This window comes from Rattus norvegicus, chromosome 13 (assembly GCF_036323735.1).
Source record: "Rattus norvegicus strain BN/NHsdMcwi chromosome 13, GRCr8, whole genome shotgun sequence".
Lineage (NCBI taxonomy): Eukaryota > Metazoa > Chordata > Mammalia > Rodentia > Muridae > Rattus > Rattus norvegicus.
In genome coordinates this window covers 48,408,760-48,432,464 of record NC_086031.1, presented here as the reverse complement: position 1 = coordinate 48,432,464, position 23,705 = coordinate 48,408,760, and the positions used below count along the sequence as shown (strand labels likewise).

The 23,705-nt window shown below is 46.4% G+C and overlaps 1 protein-coding gene across 6 annotated transcripts; it reads right to left on the bottom strand.

The window, feature by feature from the left end:
• Positions 1–1,213: 1,213 nt before the first annotated feature.
• On the bottom strand, positions 1,214–21,027 carry Adipor1 (adiponectin receptor 1). 6 transcript variants are annotated; one of them, XM_063272084.1, is made up of 11 exons: positions 20,413–20,692; positions 18,502–18,816; positions 18,047–18,156; positions 16,816–16,966; positions 12,795–13,029; positions 10,250–10,366; positions 8,774–8,945; positions 7,595–7,781; positions 5,640–5,827; positions 2,281–2,474; positions 1,220–2,025 (listed from the first exon to the last, which is right to left on the bottom strand). In XM_063272084.1, exons 5-11 carry the CDS (start codon positions 12,933–12,935, stop codon positions 1,897–1,899), a joined length of 1,128 nt encoding a protein of 375 aa, XP_063128154.1. In that variant the 5' UTR covers positions 12,936–13,029; positions 16,816–16,966; positions 18,047–18,156; positions 18,502–18,816; positions 20,413–20,692; the 3' UTR covers positions 1,220–1,896. The 6 variants fall into 6 exon arrangements, with proteins under 6 accessions (NP_997470.2, XP_063128154.1, XP_063128153.1 ...); XM_063272083.1 differs by having other exon boundaries at positions 18,047–18,816; XM_063272085.1 differs by lacking the exon at positions 18,047–18,156.
• Positions 21,028–23,705: the final 2,678 nt, after the last annotated feature.

Below are 23,705 nucleotides of genomic sequence, written 5' to 3'. Positions count from 1 at the left end.
CTGGGTTACCACTTGAGACAAAGAAACATGCTTTTGTTTCTTTTCTCTTGTTTTAGAGATCAGGTCCATGTAATCTTAACTGTCCTAGAACTCAGAGATTCTTCTGCCTCTGGCTTGCTGTGATTAAAGGCGGGCACCACCACGCTGGGCTAAATTGTTTCTTCAAAGGCTCATTTGTCCTCAGTTGAAAGCTTGTACCCAGAGTCACACACAGTTACACTGTGTAATTAATTCATGGCTCTCCCACTGCTTGTTCGCTGAGTCACTACCAGCTCACTCTGCCCAATGAGCAGAACCTCTTAACCAGGCTCAGTATAACTCACATATATAAGTCACCCTTGGGTGAGACAATCACATTAAACAAGGTGGGCTTCAGTGGGTGGGCCGTGTATGAGGGAGTATAGACGTTCAGGCCAGCAACCACCTCAGGAGTTGTTCTTCAAGCACTGCCCACTTTTTTTTTTTTTTTTTTTTTTTTTTTTTTTTTTGGACAAGTTATCTACCCTGAAACTACTCAGGTAGGCATGTTTTGCTGCTTAGGGGACAGTGGCTTACCTGTCTGACTCCCAGCTCTGGGGTTATGCACACTCCGCCCTTCCCTAGTTTCCCTCATCAGGCACTGCAGTGACTGACTCTAGCACCAGCAAGACAGTGCTGAGCTCTAGGGTACACCTCAGCACTGGAGACTATTAGTAACACCACCACTGCCAGGCAGTAGCTGTGCACGCCTCTGAGCTCAGCTCTTGGGAGGCAGACGCAGGAGGATCTCTGTGAGTTTGAGGCCAGCCTGGTCTACCAAGTGAGTTCTATGACAGCCAACCCTACACAGAGAAAAACCAGAAGTGCCTCGGTAGCACAATGATTTTCTTTCCTGAGACAGTCTCGTGTACATAACTACCTCCTTGGCCTTAGTATTATAGACATGACTTACCGTGCCTGACTTATCTGACAATGGCGATGAAATCCAGGGCTTTGTGGGTGCCAGCACACATCCTACCATCTGAAGGACACACCCAGTCTGCATAGTAATCCCCCTCATCAGGAGTCAGTGCCGTACTGAGTTGTATTAGAGATCAGAGGCTAGGAACTGAGTTATGCCCACTTGCTGACCACACACGTCTCACTGTAAGTCTCACTGTAACTGTCCATATGATTCCCATTTGTGTCTCAGTAGGAGTTGTGTGCAAACAGTTGAAACAACACACGTTAACTCTTTGAATGCCAAGCGGTCTGTACTTTCTTTTATTATCACCATAGTCTTTGCATCAAGATACACAGCAGTGATAGCAGGTTTCTTTTTAAAGCTTAGTATTAAATATTAAATATCTTCCCCATTTTAATTTTACATTACTCTGCCAAGAAAAAAAAAAAAAAGGATTTAAACTCAAGTTACTTGAAGCCTGGACATACTTCCATGATTAGCCGGGCTACATCAAGGCGTGGCTTTGTTTGTCCTAGAAAGATGGGACCAGGTTATACTTGTTTCTGAAAAGTGTGCTACAAAAATGGATGGCCTGTCATCCGCCAGGTTACAAAGTAAGGAGGAGGGTAAGGGAGGGATATTTTCTTCAAGAAAAAACAACACTTAATTTCTGAAGAATCCCAGTTCATAATTTTTTCCCCAAAATGGCTGAAGGAATGGGTAAAATCTCAACATGAGCTCCCACGTCCTGTCTGTGAAGGACCAGCAGTTGCCTTGCTGAGGTGACTGCTAGGAATGCACATGGGAAGTGTACGGCCCGGAGGCTGTGCCAGTGGGCTGAAGGGTCACTGGTGCGATTCTCTAAGAGGTTTCTTCTAGAAACAGACAACTCAGACTCTTCCTCGTACTTCAGCAAAGAAGTTATTTTTAAAAGCACTTGGGAAGTTCCTCCACCAACCCTCAGGTGGGAAGGCTCAGAGAAGGGAGTCATCGGTACATCCACCCTCTAGGCCGTAACGGAATTCCTGTAGGTTGGACACCCCATAGAAGTGGACGAAAGCCGCTGCCACCACCAGGACATGGAAAATCTGATGAGACTGGAACTGTGGGAACAAACAGAGACCCACCTTTAGGACGGGGAAGTCGGTGGGAACATTTGGCCTCTTCTGCTTTCTCCTTAAAAACTTCTTTACATCAGATAAGTGATACTTGTTCTAGAACATTATAAGAAACTCTGAGACCTGTGTTGATCTTGCCCATCCTCAGTACTTCATGACCCGAATCTTACCACCTTCTACTCAGAGCTCTGACTGGGCCAGTCACTCACCACACAGGCCCTGCTAAGAGTCATGTCTTACCCATATGTCAAATTTTCCAGGAAAGAAGCGCTCAGGAATCCGAGCAGCATAAAGGCCAGCGCCGGTGATGTACATCACAGCCATGAGGAAGAACCAGCCCATCTGGCCCACTGTGGTGGCCTTGACAAAGCCCTCAGCGATAGTAAAGTGCATGGTGGGTACAACACCACTCAAGCCAAGTCCCAGGAACACTCCTGAACAGAACAGACACGACTGTCAGCAGGAAGTAGCTACGTGAAGGCGCTGCCGTGAATCTGGAGTTGATGTATTTATGAAAAGCAACTGTTCTCTCAGGAATTACATGCTTAAAAATGAAGGACCTCTTTTGACCTCTGTGGACACCTGCACACACATGGCAGACACAAATCACACATATACAAATAAAATAAATAAAACCAGGAGCTAGCATAATGGTGTACTCCTTTAATCCCAGAACTCAGGAGGCAGAGGAAGGTGGATCTCATTTAGTTCCAGGCCAGCCTGGTCTACATACCGAGTTCTAGGTCAGCCAGGAGTTAAGACTCTTTCTAAAAACATACAAAATTTGAAAGACCACAGACACAGACAACATACACACCAAAAACAAACAAACAAACAAACAAACAAACAAACATTTAGAAAAGGTTTGTTAAAAGTCATCTGATGGTCAACTTGGTCAAGACCAAGTGTAGCTCCAAAGCCAGAAGAGTAGGTTTCCCATTAAGATCATAGAAAGGGATGAAGAGGTTGGAGAGATGGCTCAGGAGTTAAGAGCACTGACTGCTCTTCTAGAGGCCCTGAGTTCAAATCCCAGCAACCACATGGTGGCTCACAGCATCTGTAATGGTATCTGATGCCCTCTTCTAGTGTGTCTGAAGACAGCTACAGTGTACTTATATAATAAATAACTCTTTCAAAACAATTAAACAAACACCCATTTAGTGTAGCGGTGTTTGCTACCACTAATAACTTCCCAGCACCCAGGTTGGGCAACTCACACTCTCTGTGGCCTCCGTGGGCACATGCACATGCATGCTAAGACCACTCAACCCCTTAAGTCCAGCTCCAGAAGATCTCGGCCTTTATGGGCACATGCACAGATACATACACAGTAAGACGCATAAATAATACATCCTTTTTAAAAAAAAAAATCATTAAAAAACCTGCACAGAGTCAAGCCAGTCAAAATCCCAGCATGGGCTGGGGTTCAAAGTCCCATCCCACAGGAGCTAGTGACAGTTGAGGGATACTGAGAAAGTGGGTTCTTTTTCTGAGGGGCATGGCCACTGGGAGACTGTTCGTGCTTCAGTGATGGCCCTACGTGGGCAGCACTCACTGACTAATGGGCTATGGGAAAAAAAAAAACAGGCATGGAGTTGGAAAGGGACAGGCGGGGGAGGTCTGGAAGGAAGCTGGAGGAGGGGACAGATAGGATCAAAGTACACTGCATACAAGTACAAAATTCTTAATAAAATCATAAAAGACCGAAGTAACCAGAAGTCTGGTCATCTGAACGGACAGAAATCTATACTCAAAGAGCAGCTGCCTGGGGCTGTAGAGATGGCTCAGCGGTTAAGAGCACCCGACTGCTCTTCCAGAGGTCATGAGTTCAATTCCCAGCAACCACATGGTGGCTCACAACCATCTGTAAAGAGATCCGATGCCCTCTTCTAGTGTATCTGAAGACAGCTACAGTGTACTTATATATAATAAATAAATAAATCTTAAAAAAAAAAAAAAAAAAAAAGAGCAGCTGCCTGAAGCCGCAGGGACACACGAATATGTAACAAAGGAGGACGGAGTTCTTGTTTCCATACTGTATAGAACTGAGGCAGGGACTGTCTGCTCTACTTTGCAGAGAAAAGCAGATCTCTGAGTTCAAGGCCAGCCTGGTCTACAGAATGAGTCCCAGGACAGCCAGGGCTACCAGAGAAACCCGTCTTAAAAAACAAAAACAAAAAAACCCTAAACAAAAAAAGGGTGGACCAGCAGTTAGGAGCAGTGGCTCTCTTTGGAAGGACCTGGATTCCAGTCCCAGGACCTACATGGCAGCTCACAGCATCCATGTTCCTGGGGGTCCAATCCTCTTCCAGCCTCTGCAGAAACCAGCACACAAGTGGTGCATGGACATACTGTGTGGGCAAAACACCCACAAACACCCCCACATAAACTGGAAAAGGAGTCAAGGCGTCTGAAAGCCAGTGCTAACTGGTGGCATTGCACCAAGTACTAAAAACTTGAGACTCTAGATGAGTCCACATGAAGGAAGATGTCCAAATGTTTGCTATTATAGTAGTTGCTACTAATCTCAAAGTGTTTTAGTCCTCAAACCAGATATTCCTCTCCTGGTAAAACGTCCAGGGTGTGGTTTTTCTTATTTACTTTGAGATGGGATCTTGACGTGTACATCACCCTCGCTGCCTCCGAACACAAGCAATCTTCCTGATTCATCCTCCCAAGTACTGAGCCCAGACGCGTGAACAACCACGCCTGGCTTAGGACTGCTAATTTTTTTTTTTTTTTTTTTTGAGTTGGGAACCGAACCCAGGGCCTTGCGTTTGCTAGGCAAGCGCTCTACCACTGAGCCAAGCGCTCTACCACTGAGCCAATTCCCCAGCCCAGGACTGCTAATTTTTAATCTCTTGTCTTAGTGCTTAGGATTGAGTCACTAGAACGACTATGCTTGCTATATTTTGAAAGTATCAAAGCATAGATATGCTTGAAGCTGACTGACTCATTAGCACTGAAATACCAAGGGAGAACAGCTCTGAAAATCTGCGTCACTTTTTGAGTTTACATGTAAATCAGTTTGTGTGGATTTCATGAACTAAAACATAGGGTTGAGCTTATTCAGAGCAATACCCCCAAGCTTTACAACACTTGACTTCCTACCCACCCACCCCTTTCCCTTTTGTCTTCCCCACTCTCTGGTATTAGGGGTTGAACCCCGGGTCTTGCATTTACTGGGCAAGAGGCAAACACTCTTCCTTGGAATTATTATGTCCGGCCCTTTTATCTTTTACTCTGAGAAGGGTCACTGGCTGGCCTTGAACTTGATCAGGCACATCAATTCCTGAGTAACTGAATTAAAGCAGATCGCTCGAAGGCTGAACAACCTTTTCACAGGGGTCTCCTAAAACCACCAGAAATCAGATATTTACACTACTGTTCATAACGGTAGCAAAACTGCACAAATGAAGCAGCAATAAAAGCCATTTATGGTTGGGGGTTGCACAACATGAGGAACTGTATTAAGGGGTCACAGAGTCGGGACGGTTGAGAACCCCTGCAGTCAGCGCACTGCAAAAGGGGTCACGGTGTTAGAAAGGTCGAGAACCTCTGCATTAGAGGTTTGTAACACCAAGTGTGTTCCTACTCACCTGCTCTTGTCTGCCGGTGCTTGGGAGTGGCAAACCGGTCCCACTGTGCCACAATGATGGCAGAGATGCCCAGGACACAGACGATGGAGAGGTAGATGAGCCGTGGCTGTGGGGAGCAGTAGAAGGAGTAATAGAGCCAGGGGACGAAGCTCCCCATAATCAGTAGAGCAATCCCTGAATAGTCCAGTCTAAAAATAAACCACAAAGATCAAACATGAGAAAAGAATGCCTGCGGCTCACTGCCTATTTAACTGTCTTTCACCTGCACCCTCCTATCATCTATCCTGTACCCAAGCTCCACAAAGATGAGAACATCTGCTTCCCATCAAAACATTTTCTAAGAGCTGGGTGCATGTCTCTAGGAAGGCAGAAGCAGGCGGATCTCTGTGAGGTCTAGGCCAGCCTGGTCTAAGGAAGGAGTTCTAGATTGCCCCTCCACCTCCCACCTCAAAAAGGGGGAAAAAAAAAACCAAAACAAACCTCTAAAAAGGCCAGGTGTGTGGTGCATACCTGTAATTCTAGCACTTGGATAGTGGAGGCAAAAGGTTGGATAGTGGAGTTCAAGGTTACAGAGCGAACTCAAGTCTAGCCTGAGCTACATCAGACACTTTTAAAACATGACACTCAGGCTCTGGATTATTTCCCCTATCTGATGGAGTTCTAAAAATAAAACCCTTAGATTAGGAGCATCATTAGGGGATGGTTTGCTTTGTTTGTGAGACAAAGTCTGCTAAGGCCTTAAACTCATTAGGTGCTCTCAACTGGTCTCCAGTTTCAGCTCATTCCCCTGCCTCTGCCTCCGAGTGCTGGGATTAGTCACATCCACCATGCTCCACATCAGGACTTTTGTTTGGGGTTGGGGATTTAGCTCAGTGGGCCCTGGGTTCGGTCCCCAGCTCCGAAAAAAAGAAAAGAAAAAAAAAAAAAAAAAGAACTTTTGTTTGTCCTGTTCGTAAGGACTTTCTCCTTTAAACTTACTTGTGCCTGAGTACGGGGGTCAGAGTTGGTTCTTGCCCTCTACCATGTGGGTCCCAGGCCTGAACCTGGGTCAGTAGGCGTGGTGGCAAGTTCGTTTACCCACTGAACCATCTGACCAACTCTCCTTTTATTGAGTGAGCCTCACTTTCTATCCCAGGATGACCTGGATTCACTATGTAGCCTGAGCTAGCCTGAAAGTCACAGCTATTTTCCTGCCTTAGCCTCCTGAGGCTGAGATTACAAGTGTGAGCTATCAGACCTATTTTCTCCCTCAGGGCTTTAGACAGGGTCTTCTATATTGTTCAGGCTTGCCTCAAATTTCTGAGCTCAAGCGGTCCTTCTGCCTCAGCCTACTGAATAGCTTAGGATACAGGCTCATCCCCACCCTCCTCGACACTGACATGCTAAATAATAAAAATGTGCTCTTACTACTGTGGCTACTGGGAGAAAATCATCTACCACTATCGCTAAGACAGCAGGAACCACCACTACCCAAGTAAACAGAGCCCCGTGCTGAGCTAGGGCTGTGGACTGCGCCTGGCAGATAGCTGATGCTCTAGGACCGTCTGGCCACCAAGATAAGCTTTGCTGGGGACAGAGTACCAGAGTCTGAAGCACAGACTGCCTGCCACACGCTTGGACCGAGTCAGTAGAGAGATAAGCTACTATTAGGTACATGGTTTTGAAAGCAATCCGTCAGCACCTCAAGGTTCACAACAGACATTACTGTTTCAGTAGAAAACATATCCCAGAATTGGTTTCCCTCTGTTGAGGAGGTCATGGGAAGTTTATCATGAAGTTTTAGTTTTTCTAAGAAAAACTTCATCTTGTTCTATCTAACAACAGAAAACTCCATTTCCTGGGGCACAGCAGGGATCTGTTAAGAGGTCCAGCAGCTCCAGGCGCCTGCTGAGTCCTGGGACAAGAAGTGACAATAATGCACCTGGGTCTCTGCTGCGGCCGGCCTTTCAGCTTACTTGGAAAAAGTGCGAGAGACCTTCTCTGAATGACAGTAGACGGTGTGGAAAAGCCAGGAGAAGCTGAGGCAGAGCACTGCACCCAGGAAGAACATCCCGAAGACCACCTTCTCCTGGAGGGGAGCCATGAAGTACATATTTGGTCTGAGCATGGTCAAGATTCCCAGAAAGAGAAATAGCACAAAACCTGCACAAAACAGAAAGGAAAAACAACCCATGAAGAAACATGGAAAACACACACTGTGGCAGCCACTTTTTCTATCAGGACAGGAGAACTAGCTATGAGAACTGCCAAACCAAAAATAGAGAGTTTTATTTTATTATCTTTTAAATAATTTACTTTATTGTGTATCAGTGTTTTGTCTGCATGTCTGTGTGAGGGTATCAAATACCCTGAAACTGGAGTTACAGAGTTATGAATGCCACATGCACGCTGGGAAATGAACCTGGATCCTCTGGAAGAGTGGCCAGTTCCCTCGTCAGCCACTAAGCTATCTCTCCAACACTGACATTGTTATTTTGGTTCAGAGTCTCATGTATTCCTAACTGGCCTCCACCCCCTGTGTAGCTAGGGTGACCCTGAACTTCTCACTTCCTGCCTCCACCTCCTGAACGTGGGGACTGCAGGCATGTGCCGCCATGCCCAGTGTGCTAGGAATCAAAGCCAGGGCTTCTTGGAGCTAGGCAAGCAGGCATTCTCAGGCCACAGAGAATACTAGGCTGTGAAGTGGGGCATTTTGTTTTTAGAGTGGCAAATTAGGAAACAGGAGCTCCCACTACACAGATGTTCCAGTGGGAACTCAAAGTCAACATGCAGTGCCCTTCCCGCGTGTTCTGGGTCTTGTGCTGTGGTAAAGACCAGCAATCAACTGTCAAGTAAGGTGAACGGTAACCTAAAGGTCTGAGTCCTGCTATCAATTATGCAGAGAAATTTTACTCTCTCCCTGTGGTCAAACTCCTTGGCGAGTAAGACTGGAATTCCTTTTCTGTTTGTTTCTTTGGTTAGCCTGAACACCCATGTAAACCAGGTTGGCCTCGAACTGACGCGATCCAAACGCTGGAAGTAAAGGTGTGCATCACCAACAAAACCCAACACTAGAATTCTTCCTGAGAGTGCTGCTCAGTGGTACAGCACTCACCACTACAAACTGGATTCTTCTCCTCATCCAAAGCACTCACCAAGCAAATGTGTCCAGATGTTGCCAGTTTCTGTGTGGATGCGGAAGATGCTCTTGAAGCAAGCCCGGAAGGAGGGCATAGGTGGTCTGTGGCCATGTAGCAGGTAGTCATTGTCTTTCAGCCAGTCAGGAAGCACATCGTATGGGATGACCCTCCAACGCCCCTCCCAGACCTACGACACACAGTGCCTTCAGGTGGGCTGCAGTGAAAGCAGCTTCCCTGGGGAAAGCACACTGAGGGGGAGCCTGCCTGTCGCACAGGCTTCACGAGCTCCCGAGTCACAGGAGAATAAGGCTGGACTTGGAGAGACCAAAACCAGGAAAGTCAGGCCAGCAGGGTACTGACTGATATTGTGGCCACTTTATGGGGACCCTCCTTCATGCTCCTTCAATTTTCAAAATTAATATAATGAGAGAAGACAAAGAAATCCTAAGCATGTTTTCACAAACACGAATCTTTCCTCTGGTGTTTCCTGGAGTCTTCTGGCTCCTGCTCCTCTGTCCCTGCTTACTCGCCTGAAGTTCTCACTGTGCTAATTCGAACTTTGTAAAGCAGGAATTCGTTCTTCTTCATTTTAAAAGTTATATTTACTTATTTTATATGTATATACATATATACATACATGTGCAACAGTGTGCATGTGAAAATCAGAAAATTCCCACAACTTAAGAATTATTCTGGGTTGGGGATTTAGCTCAGTGGTAGAGCGCTTGCCTAGGAAGCGCAAGGCTCTGGGTTCGGTCCCCAGCTCCGAAAAAAAAAAAAAAGAACCAAAAAAAAAAAAAAAAAAAAAAAAAAAGAATTATTCTTTTTGGGGTTGGGGATTTAGCTCAGTGGTAGAGCGCTTGCCTAGGAAGCGCAAGGCTCTGGGTTCGGTCCCCAGCTCCGAAAAAAAAAAAAAAAAAAGAACCAAAAAAAAAAAAAAAAAAAAAAAAAGAATTATTCTTTTTGGGGTTGGGGATTTAGCTCAGTGGTAGAGCGCTTGCCTAGGAAGCGCAAGGCTCTGGGTTCGGTCCCCAGCTCCGAAAAAAAAAAAAAAAAGAACCAAAAAAAAAAAAAAAAAAAAAAAAAGAATTATTCTTTTTGGGGTTGGGGATTTAGCTCAGTGGTAGAGCGCTTGCCTAGGAAGCGCAAGGCTCTGGGTTCGGTCCCCAGCTCCGAAAAAAAAAAAAAAAGAACCAAAAAAAAAAAAAAAAAAAAAAAAAAAAAGAATTATTCTTTTTGGGGTTGGGGATTTAGCTCAGTGGTAGAGCGCTTGCCTAGCAAGCGCAAGGCCCTGGGTTCAGTCCCCAGCTCCGGGAAAAAAAAAAAAAAAAAAAAAAAAAAAGAATTATTCTTTTTTTACCACGAGGATCAAAGGATTGAACTCAGGTCATCAGGCAAGTATTCTTCAACCCCAGGTAGGCTTGCCAGTTAGAAACACCCCAGGCAAACCTGCCCCCCACCCCACCTCCCCTTCCCGGTTCGAGGCTGCACCTTATATACGAACTCCTCCATCTTCTCCATGGCATGGTGGGCTTGCAGAGGAAGGGTCAGCACCCGCACCTCCTCCTCCTCCTCCTGAGGCACGGGGCATGCTTGTTCTTCTTCAGCCTAAGGAGACAACAAGCAGCAATCTAGACATCATTCCTACACTGCACACTTCTAGGGAGATCCCAACTACACGCCTCTCCTTCATAAAGCTGGACCTTGCTCCCAAGCACGATCCTTACTGACGTCCTGAGATTCATACTTTGTTTATACTGGAGTGAGAGTTCAACTTGGCACACAGGAGGTAGACTAACACTAGCTCTGAAAGAACACAGGCTTCGTGTAGCACCAGGTCTAGATATTTTTTAAATTTAGTTTCTTCTCACTTATTTAAATTTTATCACAGGTACATGTTGCCTTAGATGTTATGTGCCTGTTCTCTTAAACATTTTTAAAAATTTTATTTTGTGTGTCTGTGCATGCACTCATGTCATAATAGCTAAAGGAAGTTGGCTCCTTGTAGGTTCCAGGGGTCAAACTCAGCTCCTCAGGCTCGACAGCAAGCACCTTTACTCATTGAGCCCTCTTGCCAGCCCCTAACTCTTTTGAGAACAGATAGTCCTCAACTTTCCCCAAATTCCCAAATAGTCTTATCTTCCTGTCTACTACTAATCCTCTGTTACTCTCTCTCCTCTTCCCTTCCTTCCCCCTGTATAGCTCTGGCTGGCTTGGAATTCACTGTATAGACTAGACTGGCCCCTCAAACCAAGAAGATTGCCTGCCTCCTGAGAACTGGGATTCAAAGTCCACACCATCACACCCAGCCCCAGCACACTAACTTTCAAAACAAAATGACAGACTTAGTGATGATCGTGGCAATCACTCTCTGATCATATACTCTGGGTTGCTACTATGACAACTGTGGCCAACCACGATAGCATATACTTTTAATCCCATCACTGGGAGACAGGAGGATCATTGTGATTTTGAGGTCTGTCTAGTCTACTTGGTAAGCTGGTAAATTCTGGGCCAATCAAAGCTGCATAAAACAACAACAAATAAAATTACTGCTCTTGTAGAAGACCCAGCTTCATTTCCAAGCACCAGCATGGCAGCTCACAACTGCCTGCAGCTCCAGTCCTGAGGGATCTGATGCCCTCTTCTAACTGCCACAGGTTGTTTCATGCCTGTGCTGTAAGCAGCTCTCTCTGTCTCTCATAAAATACATATTTCCTTTAAAAATCAAAATGTCAATCATTTCCCACCCATGGCAACTCCCAGGCACATGGGTCCTCTGAACTGGTCCACACCGAGTAGTAGTACTGACTCCTGGGCACCCAGCACAGCAATCACACCTACTTACCTACTGTCTGTCTGTCTGTCTTCCTTCCTTCCTTCCTTCCTTCCTTCCTTCCTTCCTTCCTTTCTTCCTTCCTTCCTCCCTTCATTTGAGACAGGGTCTCCCTATTTAGACCAGGCTGCCCTGGAACTTAAGAGATCTGTTTGCCTCTGTCTTCCCAATGCTGGGATTAAGGATGTGTGCCACCATACCCAGCTAAGCATAGCAATTTTTGTTGCTGATGTTGTTTTAGAGAAAAGGTCTATATATTTAGCCCAGGCTAGGTTCAAATTTGAAGTCCTTCTACCTCAGCCTACCAAATTCTGAGATTAACAGCATATGTTACCATACCTAGTCCCCAAGAAAGTTATGTGAGTTAAAGAGAAAGACAGAGACAACAGAGACAGAGACAAAGACAACAACACAGATAGAGACTTTCCTCCTGACCCAGGGCTCTAAAACATAGGTGGGAAGTTTGGTAGCTCACTTTCTCTGAGCTGTGTTCACACTCTCTCCTGTGTAAGACCCTAATCCCTCTAATCCCTCTTAGATTTTATGGTGAAACTTTAGCTTATCACCCTTTCTCTCTCCTCTCCAGAAACAAAGGTTCATTCAGGGCAGCAAGGTTACCACAGTTTTACATCCAGCTCCCTTAAAGGACACGTCCCAACCTTTCCATGAAGAACAAGACTGTGTTCTGGTTGGCACACAGGTCTACAGGTCTTCCTCTTACTCCTCTAAAGGGAGGAGAGCAATTCTCAGTCCCCTTCCTTCCTTCAGGGATGTGGATATGACAGGGGAGCCTCCACATCAGCTCTGCACTGGTACCTTCTACAATCTTTTGCCTGAGAGATCTCCACTTGTCACAGTGGAAGGAATTTTTGTCTATTACCTTAATTCATGTCCATCTAGTGATTATTTATTTTACTACAATTTTACTCTAGTTCTTCTGCTGGACACTCAGTTTACAAAAGTACTGGGTGTTCTTTTGGGAAATTAACTCCCAAAGCTCAGAGACAAAAATAGAGACACCTAAAACCAGCACAATGAAGACTTGTACACAACTACTCCCAGGGCACCGTGGGTAACCTGGAAGTAAGGGAAGCAGACTGAAGAGGCTCAGTGGGCGCTGGGTAAGGGAAGCTCTTAAACAACAGACTGAAGAGGCTCAGTAGGCGCTGGTTAAGGGAGCGATTCTGGAAAGCAGCTTACCTTGGCTGGGCTGGTGGCTGCCCGCTTACCCTTCTCCTCCAGCAGGGGCCCCAGCTCAGCCAGCTCCACCGTGTCCGCTGCTCTGTTACTAGAAGGAGCCCCATTGCCCTGGGCCACGGCAGATCCTTTGTGGGAAGACATCTGGCTGGTACCTCAGTGCCTTGCAGCTTCAGCTTGAGGAGAGGTTGGGGTCTCTCAGCCCCAGAGGGCAGAGATCTCCCAGTGATGATGGACACTGCAAATACAAACATGACACATTGGATTCCCTTCTGTAGTGCTACACTGAGTATGGCAGCTGATCAGCTCACCCCGCCTCTAACTGTAGAGACTAGCCCATTATTTAAAATCTACCGTCTTCTTTAGAGTACTATGCTTCACCAGAAACGCTCTAATCTCACCCATATACATACATAAAATCTCATAAACACGCACACATACACACACATATAATCTCATACATATGATTTCATATATACAAATATATATAAATATTAATACCTAGTTCTCTGCCTTTACAGGTTCTATTGTTATTGTACCAAACTGTCAGCATCACAAAATGGGTACTCTCCCTGAAAAGGCTCTCCCACAGGGATGGAGCCCATTAGTGAGAACAGGAATGCCTATTACTCCTCAAACCCATTCTCCCCATGAAAGGCCTAGATGTGTAATCAACATCAAAAGCATCAAGACCATCTGCAGGCTATGTTCTCGTTACTGTCTAACTGGCTGCTTCAGTATATGCAATAAACCTATTTTCTTTGTGGGGGGTAGGGTGGGGGTTGAGAGCACCTCAGTATGTAGCTCCAGTTAGCCTGGAACTTGGTATGTAGACCATCCTGATTTCAAACTCAAGAAACACGCCTGCCTCTGCCTCCAGAGCGCTAAGATCGAAGGCGCACACCACCATGCCTGCCTTTTTTTTTTTTTTTTTTTAAAAGTGAAGCTCACATCTGGCTACAATATTAGAAGATCTTACAGACTTAGGAATGAATTAAACGTCAACTCTACTCATTTGGCCTTTAGCTATAGACACGTGACAAACACACCAGAAAAGGCTGGGTATGGGTATGCTCACCGGTCATTTTCTCTGCAAATTCACTCATGTTTTCAGGGTTATGGCCTGGGCTTAAGGCTCTAATAACAACCTTCATCACACTGCCCACAGCAAGCAATCACTTACCTGGAAGCAGGAAGCTGGAGACAGGAGGCTGCCCACGTTCACCCTTTGCCACCATGTACCTAATCACCAGCTCTGCAGGAGAGCGTCCCAACCACCACAGCCCATAAACCTAAGCCCCACTCAAATTACTTTTATATAAACTAGATACAGGCATGCAAGATCCTTTAGGAAAAACCAGAATTCAGTTTTCTCAGAACATTCTCCAACATTCTGGGATTTTCTCCATTGGACTTTTTTATGTAATACTTTCAAATTAGGCTTCAGGGAGGTATAAAGAAAAGGAGAGCTTCCAAAGACTTCAAGGGCCTTTGTTACTCATAGCAACAACCCTAGCCAGAAGATTAACAGGGCAACGCAGAGGCTGCACAGTGCACTGTATGCTGAGAGAGACATTTAAAGTTGGGAGGCTGACTCTTTCTTGTTGGAAAGTAAACATGACTATTCCCTAAAGACACACTGCTTCACCCATGGCAGCTCAGTATGTAAACAAACATCTCTGGCATCTGTACTAGTTTTTACCCAGGAGTAATCTCAATTCCCTCTCAGGGATTATAATTAGGTATATGTAGGTTATGGTTAATCTTAGGGATCAGTGACCGGATTAAGGGGCATCCATCCAGTTGGTAAAGCATTCTCTGGGGTGTGGGGTTTCAGGAAGAGGCTGGCATTTGACTTAGTGACCTGAGTGAGGAAGATCTGCTCTCACCCAGGAGAGTGAGCATCATCTAACTGGCTACCCCACAGGTAGAATGAAACAGAAGAAAAGTAAACTTTGAGGGTGTGTGGTAATGCACACCTTTAACTCAGGAGGCAGAGGCAGGTGGATCTTGATGAACTTAAGACCAGTCTGGTCTTCATAGAAAGTTCTGGGCCAGCCAGAGTTACACAGTCATACCCTGCCTCAAACAAACAAAAAAACAAAAACACAAAAACAAAAAAAGAATGATGAAACCCCCTTGAAGACATTAAGAAGAACTCTAGGTTCTCTGGTCTTTGGACTCTAAGGTAAGCACCAACAGCCTCCAGGTTCTCAGCCATTCAGCCTTCAGTTGGTAATCACACCACTGGATTCCCTAGGTCTCTAGCCTGTAGACGATCCATCTGGGGAGATAATCTCTACATTCATGTGGGCTAGTTCCCCCCGAACAAAGGCTCATACCTACTTGCCTGCTGTCTGCCTTCAACTGGTTCTAGAGATGCCTAATATCTTAATCTGCCCTCGGGTGAAGGCAATCCTTATACGAGCCACGCATCATCCTATGCTTCTCTCTCTCTCTCTCACACACACACACACACAGAGAGAGAGAGAGAGAGAGAGAGCGAGAGAGAGAGAGAGCGCGCGAGAGAGAGAGAGAGAGAGAGAGAGAGAGAGAGAGAGAGAGAGCGCGAGCGAGCAGGAGCAAGCTGAGAGAGTCAAATCTAGTCCCCAGGAGACACAAACAATAACTCATTATCTAGTATACCTTCATGTCAACACAGCCAGCTCCTCCTCCTTTTACCGTGCAAGACTGGGACAAGACATTTGCCAGCACACACAGTCACAATCAACACTTGAGCTCAAGAAGAACAGGAAACTGGAGGCCCCTGGAAAGCCCAGCGGATAAGCAACTCATGTGAGAAGCAATGTTGGGAAATCTTAACAGCTGACCTCAAAACATCCTTCCTCAAAGGGAAGTCTTGCTGAATAAACAGTTCCCAGAGATTAATGCATAACATCTAGCAACAAACAAACAAATAAGGAAAGAGCTTTGGTCATCTTTGAGAAGTCTGATGAGAAAGGCACACTAAACCTCCAGTTAGTTAAAGCAGGCAACAGGGGAGAGAGTACTACACACAGGTACCCGAGTTCTGCAGCGCACAGCAGGTGCCTCTTAAATGACGCAGACCCACAGTTTTGGTCTGAATCCCCGTATTTCAAAGTTTATGAATGGGGTATATGCCAGCCAGCAAGCATGACTTAGCACCATACCACTGGTCAAGGTTGGTGCCCTTTTCCTCTACTGTGGGGCTTTCTCTTATCCCCCACCCCCCGGGAAGCCAACTCAATCGCTGAATGCTTAACGAATGTAGTTAGTTCTGTAAGGTCCTGTGGGAAACAGAAGCTGAACAAGTCCTGTCCCTGTCTTTGGTATAATTAGATGACACAAGTTAACTTGTGACACGATCGTACTGCTTCAGCAGGACAGAGCAGGAAGAGAATTGTGAGAAGAATGGTCACACACGTAATCCATTGAGTGCTGTTTGAATATTCCACCAGAGACACAAGGATAGCACGGCTTCAGGTTGTACAGTAAGAGTCCAAAGACAGGGTTGGGGATTTAGCTCAGTGGTAGAGTACTTGCCTAGCAAGCACAAGGCCCTGGGTTTGGTCCTCAGCTCCGGAAAAAAAAAAAAAAAAAAGACAAAATAACAAAGAGTCCAAAGGTAAGAACAGAATTCCAACTTGTATTTTTTTTTTTTCTTTTCTTTTATTTCGGAGCTGGTGATCGAACCCAGGGCCTTGTGCTTGCTAGGCAAGTGCTCTACCACTGAGCTAAATCCCCAACCCCCCAACTTGTATTTTTTGTTAGTTTTTCTAACTGACCAGAAAAGTTGAGAGCGGAAAGGAAAAGAGTGGGATCTGAGGTTAGGTAAAGAAAAAAGCAGTAACACAGTGAACCACTCACCAACAGAAAATTACAAGCCATCTTAGGCGGTCAATTTAATCAACCCAAAGCCCTAAGGTGTGAGACTGATTCCAAGAGACGCCATTCAACTCTGTGCCTGCCTCTAAGTCCTTATGCGTTTTAGAGGAAACCCCTTTCCTCTCAAATGGGCCACACCCAGCACAGTGAATCATACCTGGGCCACACTGCAGAGGGCATTCTTGTTGGGGTTTCTTCCACACAAGCTAAAGAGCTTCCCAGCTGACTAGATGTAAGCCGCTACGGACTAAAGCCCTGCAGCAGGAGAGGCATTTGTGTTCCTACAAATAAGATGATCCTGCACCAAACTGGGAAGAAAAGTTGAGCTTTAATCACCACCCAATTAGCTGGAGAGTCACCCGTAGAGATTTTGAGGATAATTTATTCTCTGAAGCAGTTTCCAAGTTTTCCGGGCTATGACACATACTTTCCCTGGAGTCTGAGGCACAGAGCTTCTAGATTTGATCAAAGGTTCCAGGCCCTTTAAAGAGTATGTGAGTGAGTTGGGCCCTAGCTATGCAGCTTGATTCTTCAGTATTCTAAAGTCCAGCCTAGCAGTCCAGACAAAGGTCCATTTTCTCCTCTACCCAGCCCGTTTCCCCTCTGGGGGAAAATGAGTCAAGGCAAAGGTTTGTGTTTGACATTACCACACTACAGTAATGGGACCTTCCCTTTGTTTGATGCTAAGTGTCACTGCCTCTGAATCTGAAGGGAGACAAGGCCCAAACTAACTTCCTTTGAGGCTCTCCTAGCCCAACATAAGAGATCTTTTTAATCACACAGAAACTTCCCTATGGCCAGACCCACAGAAAGAGGAAGAGGAAGAGGAAGAGGAAGAGGAAGAGGAGGAAGAGGAGAAAGAGGAGTAGGAAGAAGAGGAAGAAGAAGAGGAAGGAGAGGAGGAAGAGGAGGACGAGGAAGAGGAGGAAGAGGAAGCTAAGGAGGAAGAGGACAAGGAGGAGGACGAGGAGGAAGAGGAAGAGGAAGAAGAAGAGGAAAAGGAGGTGGAGGAAGCAGAGGAGGAGGAGGGACAGGAGGAGGAGGAGGACAGGAAAAGAAAGAAGAAGAGGGAGACAAACAGTGCAGATTTTTCATGTCACTACCTCAGCTCTTTTTGAGAGACAGGGTCTTGCTATTTAGTCCTGCTTGGCTTGGGGCATCCTAAGTAACCTAAATTGGTCTAGAAACTCTAGAAACTCAGTCATCCTCTTGCCTCAGTCTCCCGAGTGCTGGCTTACAGGTATGTCCCATGCCCTGCTAGCTGCTTTAAAAAAAAAAAAAAAATCAAGCACATTACAAATATTTGGTCAATATAGTTGCACAGGATAACACTCACAGTAAACTGTGTACCCCCAAATTCACTTTAAACCATTTATCTCTAAACTCACTTTAAACTGTGCTCTCCCAAGGTCCCACTGAAGCACAAGGAAACTAGCAGGTACTTGCTTAAAAGCCAAACATCTGGAACTGGTTTGACTGGAGAGTATCTTCAAGATCTCTGCAATTCAATTTGCAGAGTTATAAAGTTTGCTACAAACTTTATAAACATTAGTCACACCCCCATCTCTAAGCAGCAAAATGGGGTGAAGTTCAGCATGGTAAGAACTGTCTGATGAGCAGACTGGGGACAAAAATGTAACAAGTAACATTAAAGACAAAATGTAACAAGTCTGATGGATACCGGTACCAAACAGAAAAGCACCATAATACTTAATGAAGCTGCTAGATGTGAGGATGACTTCGCAGCTCCTCAGATTGCCAAGCAGAATGATGTAGCCGGGTGTGTCTGAGGGCTTCGGCTTGGCTTTACATTACTTCCTACAGAAGTAGGGCACGAATTTACCTGCCTACAACAGGGTAAATTCTGTCCTTTAATCTCAGAACATCGAGTTCTGGCTACTGCTCCAGGGAGAAGAGAAAGCAGAGTAAGAAGTTTGGAATGGTGGTAACGTCCTTTAAGAAGGGGTTGCTAAGCTGGGCGGCGGCGGTGGTGGTGGCGGCGGCGGTGGTGGTGGTGGCGGCGGCGGCGGCGGCGGCGGCGGCGGCGCACACCTTTGATCCTAGCATTTGGGAGGTAAAGGAAGGCAAATCTCTGAGTTCCAGACCAGCATGATCTACAGAATTCCAGGACAGTCAGGCCCTCACAGAGAAACTCTGTCTAGGAAAACAAAAACAAAAACAAAAACAAAAAAAGGGGTTGTCTTTGGCTGAATGGCTAAAAGCCCCAACTGCTTTTCCAGACGATCCTGTTTTAATATCTAGTATTCACATCAGGGTTGAGGGAGCCAACCCATCCTCAGCGGGCAACAGGCATGCACATACAGACCAAGCAGTTGTACAGTTTTAAAAAATTCTAAGGGTGTTTATCTTTCTCCTCTTCCTCCTCTTTTGTTGTTTTGAGACAAGATTTCTTTCTTTTTTTTTTTCTTTTTCTTTTTTCTTTTTTTCGGAGCTGGGGACCGAACCCAGGGCCTTGCGCTTGCTAGGCAAGTGCTCCAAGTGCTCTACCGCTGAGCTAAATCCCCAACCCCGAGACAAGATTTCCTTCTATGTAGCTCCTGGAACTTACTCTGTAGGCCAGGCTGGCCCTCGAACTCAGGGATCTGCCTGCCACTGCCTCCCAGATTAAAGATTAAAAGTGTGCATACCTACCACCTAGGGGATAATCTGTCTTCTAATAGCATCATCAGGAAGCTAACAGGTGCTGGAGGAACTGAGAAGAAAAGCTTCACTTTAGTTGATCTAGAAAGCTCTGGTAGCTCTATCTGAAGATTTGATAGGTTTGGACCTCTGAGGCAGGGCATTCCAGGGGGCACAGCTGTGTAAATGGGTGTTTACATGATAGCATGTTTACCCAGAGAAATGAACAATGCATTTTCTATTTGGAAGCTTAAAAAAAAACTCTGAAGTGACACAACTTAGCCTACCATCCTATTTAAGGTGCTACACCCTGTCCACAGCAGTGGGGGCCTATGAAATAAAGGCTACTTCCTGGGATTTCCTCTTTCACACAGGTGAAGTCACTTATTTACTTCGTCCTCAGAAATTGTGTCCTTTCTGGGTTACTGTGAACTCTGCAGCTTGAGATTATACTGTGGGAACAGGTGCAGTTTTTAAGGTCCAATGTCCAATACTTTACAGATTAACACCAGCTTTTTAAGACTGACTTCTCCGGTACCTTTTACAAGGAATTTACACAGAAACTACTTCTGTAATAAAGAAATGCAGTGGCTGCAGGTTGGAAACCCTGACATTGCAATCTACTTAGCGCCGTCCTGTCTGAGTTCCTGGCAGTGTACTAATGCTATAAACTCCCAGAAACAGCGACTGCACCCTCACGGTCTGCCCTGCACTATCAAAAGAAAAAAGGCAGTGAGCACATCCCAACACGACTTAGGTTTGGAAAGGAAACACCCACTGCCATCTTCGTTTGATTTACCACACAACGGCAACTGCTGGGTTTTCTGGTCCGTCTGCTAAACACTCGAGGGAAATAATCTGATTATTATAGCAAATCCCATGGTCTCTTAGTGCTCCGCTGACATCTGAAACTATGTAAACTGAAATTCGTCCAGCGTCTTCTTCAACTACGAGGCGCCAGAAACTGTCGGCGAGCCACTTTATTTTCTTAAAACCAAGTGCGAGACCCAAATTCTCAAACAAGCCAGCATCCATCAACCCTAGATTTTTGAGATGAAATCTGGTCCTTCCCAACACACTTCGGTATCTTGTTTAGATTCTAGCTGAGTATTACCTTAGGCCTGTCGACTCTCCATCAACCTCCCCGCCGACCCTATCCAGGAGGGAGAGCCGTCACGTTTGACCTGCGGATCGCGGGTGGGGGCCTTAGGGTTCCCGGCCCTGGGTGGCCGGTGTTCCCGTACCCAACTCGCAAGCTCAACTCTGGGGGTCGCCAGCAGGGCTGGAACGCGGCCGCCTCCCGCACAGCTGCCGAGACAGTACTCGCGGACTGCCGGGCCCCGAAGGCGGCGAGCAGCCCCCAGAACGGAGGCGGTGCGCGGTGGGAGGGGCCGGAAATGTTTACGGTGGACCTTTCCGAGGGCCGGGCGGAGAGCTGAGATCCAGGGGCGGGCCAGTCCCGCGCGGTCCCCTCCCGAACCAGCGGGGCCCGCGCCCCGCCCACCCCGGGACACTTACGGCCTGGCTGGCTGCCTCTGCTGGGGGCCGCAGGCCGGGGCGCTACATCCCGCGGCTCTGGAGGCGGCCTGCGGCCGAGGGGCGCCGGATCCTCAGCGCCCTGCCCGCGCCGGAAGGGCCGCGCGACCGCACGGCGTCATCTCCGCAGCCGCGTCACCTTCCCGGCGCTACCTCGCCCCCTCCGATCTAGGCATTCCTGAGCGTGCCAATCATCCGGGCGCGCTCGCGCTCGCCCCGCCCCGCCTCTGATCTGACCAATCGCTGGCTCTGGCTGTCCTACCTTGGCCTCACACTGGAGGACTGCAAAAGCCTCTTCTCCGGGCGCACACTGGGCGCGTGATGGAAAAGGGAGCAGGAAGAATTAGATCGGACGCTGGGAAGAAAAGCTGTGTTCCCCCATGGTCTCGCTTTTCAGCTCCTAAACACTTTTTTTCCTTCTCTCCGTACTGGGAGTTGTACCTCTCGGCAAGCCACTATATTTCTAGTACCGAAACACTTTTTCTTTTCTTTTTCCAAGACACGGTTGTTCCTTGTAGCCCTGGCTATCCTGGAACTCGCTCTGTAGACCAGGCAGGCCTCGAACTGAGATTTGCCTTCTTCTGCCTCCCAAGTGCCAGGATTAAAGTGTGTGCCAACAACGCCAACCCACACTTTTTTTTTTTTAAGATTTATTTATTTATTATATATAAGTACACACTGTAGCTGTCTTCAGATACACCAGAAGAGGGCATCAGATCTCTTTACAGATGGTTGTGAGCCACCATGTGGTTGCTGGGAATTGAACTCATAACCTCTGGAAGAGCAGTCGGGTGCTCTTAACCGCTGAGCCATCTCTCCAGCCCGCCAACCCACACTTTTAATTTTGTTTGAGAAAGGGTTTAATTTTGCAACCCTGGTTAGCCTTGTACTCGGGGCTATCCTGTCTCAGCCTCCCGAATGCTGGGATTACAAACATGTGCCACCATACACAGCTCTGAAAGTTTATTTCTATATCCAATTTCCTAATCCCTCCCTCTCTTCCTTTGGTATGTTATTTATGGAACAACTAGTATCAATCTTGCACTCAACTGGATTTGATTTTTGGTTCCTGTTACTTATCAGAAGGGGAAGTTGTTTCAAACAAGCCTAGCTTGACAGTTTTCTGTGCCAGTCCATGTCCCCATGTGACCCAGAGGGCACACCTTAGAAGACAATATAGAGTGTGCTGCTATGCTAGAGCACAATAGAGCACCGCACAATATAGGCTTTGGGGATTGTTCATTTTCTTGTACTCCAAAAAATGATACACAGCTGTTACCGCTCTAGATGCTAGGGAAGGTGACCAAATAAATGCTAGATGGATGACCCAGGAGGGTGAAGTCAACTTTGTTTTGGTTAAAAGCGTGGGCTCTGGGTTCCTGCAGATCCAGTTTCCTTTCCCAGTCAGCCCACGATCTTTACACATTGCCGAGTCCTTCCGAATCATTACTTAATCCGGAAGTGGAGGGAACTAGTGCTACTTCATCAGGTCCCTCAAGGTGAAGGACAGTTCATGGCAGTGTCTGCTTGTTGCCTGGCAAATGGTTAGTGCTTCTCAACAACTAGCTATTATTATTACCCTGTGCAAAATCCGGAAACTTCTGACTGAGCCCAAGTGTCTTCAGCATGCCTCCCTTTAAAAATGTCTTTATTTGGGCTGGAGAGATGGCTCAGCGGTTAAGAGCACCCGACTGCTCTTCCAGAGGTCCTGAGTTCAATTCCCAGCAACCACATGGTGGCTCACAACCATCTGTAAGGAGACCCGATGCCCTCTTCTGGTGTGTCTGAAGACAGCTACAGTGTACTTATATATAATAAATGAATAAATAAATCTTTAAAAAAAATGTCTTTATTTAAGTTATTTTAGATTTTTTTTTTCATCTTTGTTTTTGGAGACAATTTCTCTGGGCAGAGCTTGCTCTCCTAGAACTCACTCTGTAGACCAGACTGGCCTCAAACTAACGGCGATCTGCAACCCACAGCATGGCCCTTTGCAAGCTGGCTTTAAGCTACTCTCAGGCCTCCTCCTCTTCCATCCCCCTATGGTATTTTGGACCTCAGTAAATTTCTCCTACTTCTCTCACATTCCTTTTTTTTTTTCTTTTAAAGATGTATATATTTCATGTATAGGAGTACACTGTCGCTGTCTTCAGACACACCAGAAGAGGGCATCGGATCCACCCCATTAACAGATGGTTGTGAGCCACCATGTGGTTGCTGGGACTTGAACTCAGGACCTCTGGAGGAGCAGTCAGTGCTCTTAACCGCTGAGCCAGCTCTCCAGCCCTTCTCTCTCATTCCTCCGGCTTTTGCACCCGGATCCTTCTGCGAACTGCACTTCCCTCACTGGTTTCCAGTAGATCCAAGGAATTTACAATGCTGAGTTACAGGCTTGGCTTTGGCTAAACTCAGCTTCAGGCTCTGCCAACTACTGACCAGCTGTATTTCTTCTCACAAATCCTTAATCTTCAACTCACAGGATTAGCGTAAGGATTATATTGTGCAATGTAGGCAAAATTCTTCGAATGGTACCGGGTACATATCTGCTAACAAGATGTAAATTCTTCCTGGCTCTCTCTCTCTCTCAATCCCTTCCTATTAGGGCCCTAGTGTCCTAGGGCCACAGCTCTGCGGTGGTATGGATCACTCTGTGCTGTGATCTTAGACTGAAGGAGTTTGGGGGAGCAAGTCTATCACCAGCTTTCCTTGGTCACAGCTGTAACCTCAGGGTATACACTTGCTCATGTGAGAGGTCCTTAATAAATGTTTGCAATCATTTCTTCACAAAACAAAGACTAGTAAGCTTCCACACAGGACACTCTGGTGGGCTGTTTAACAATCCTAAGAAAGAATGTCCTTTCTGAGGGTGAG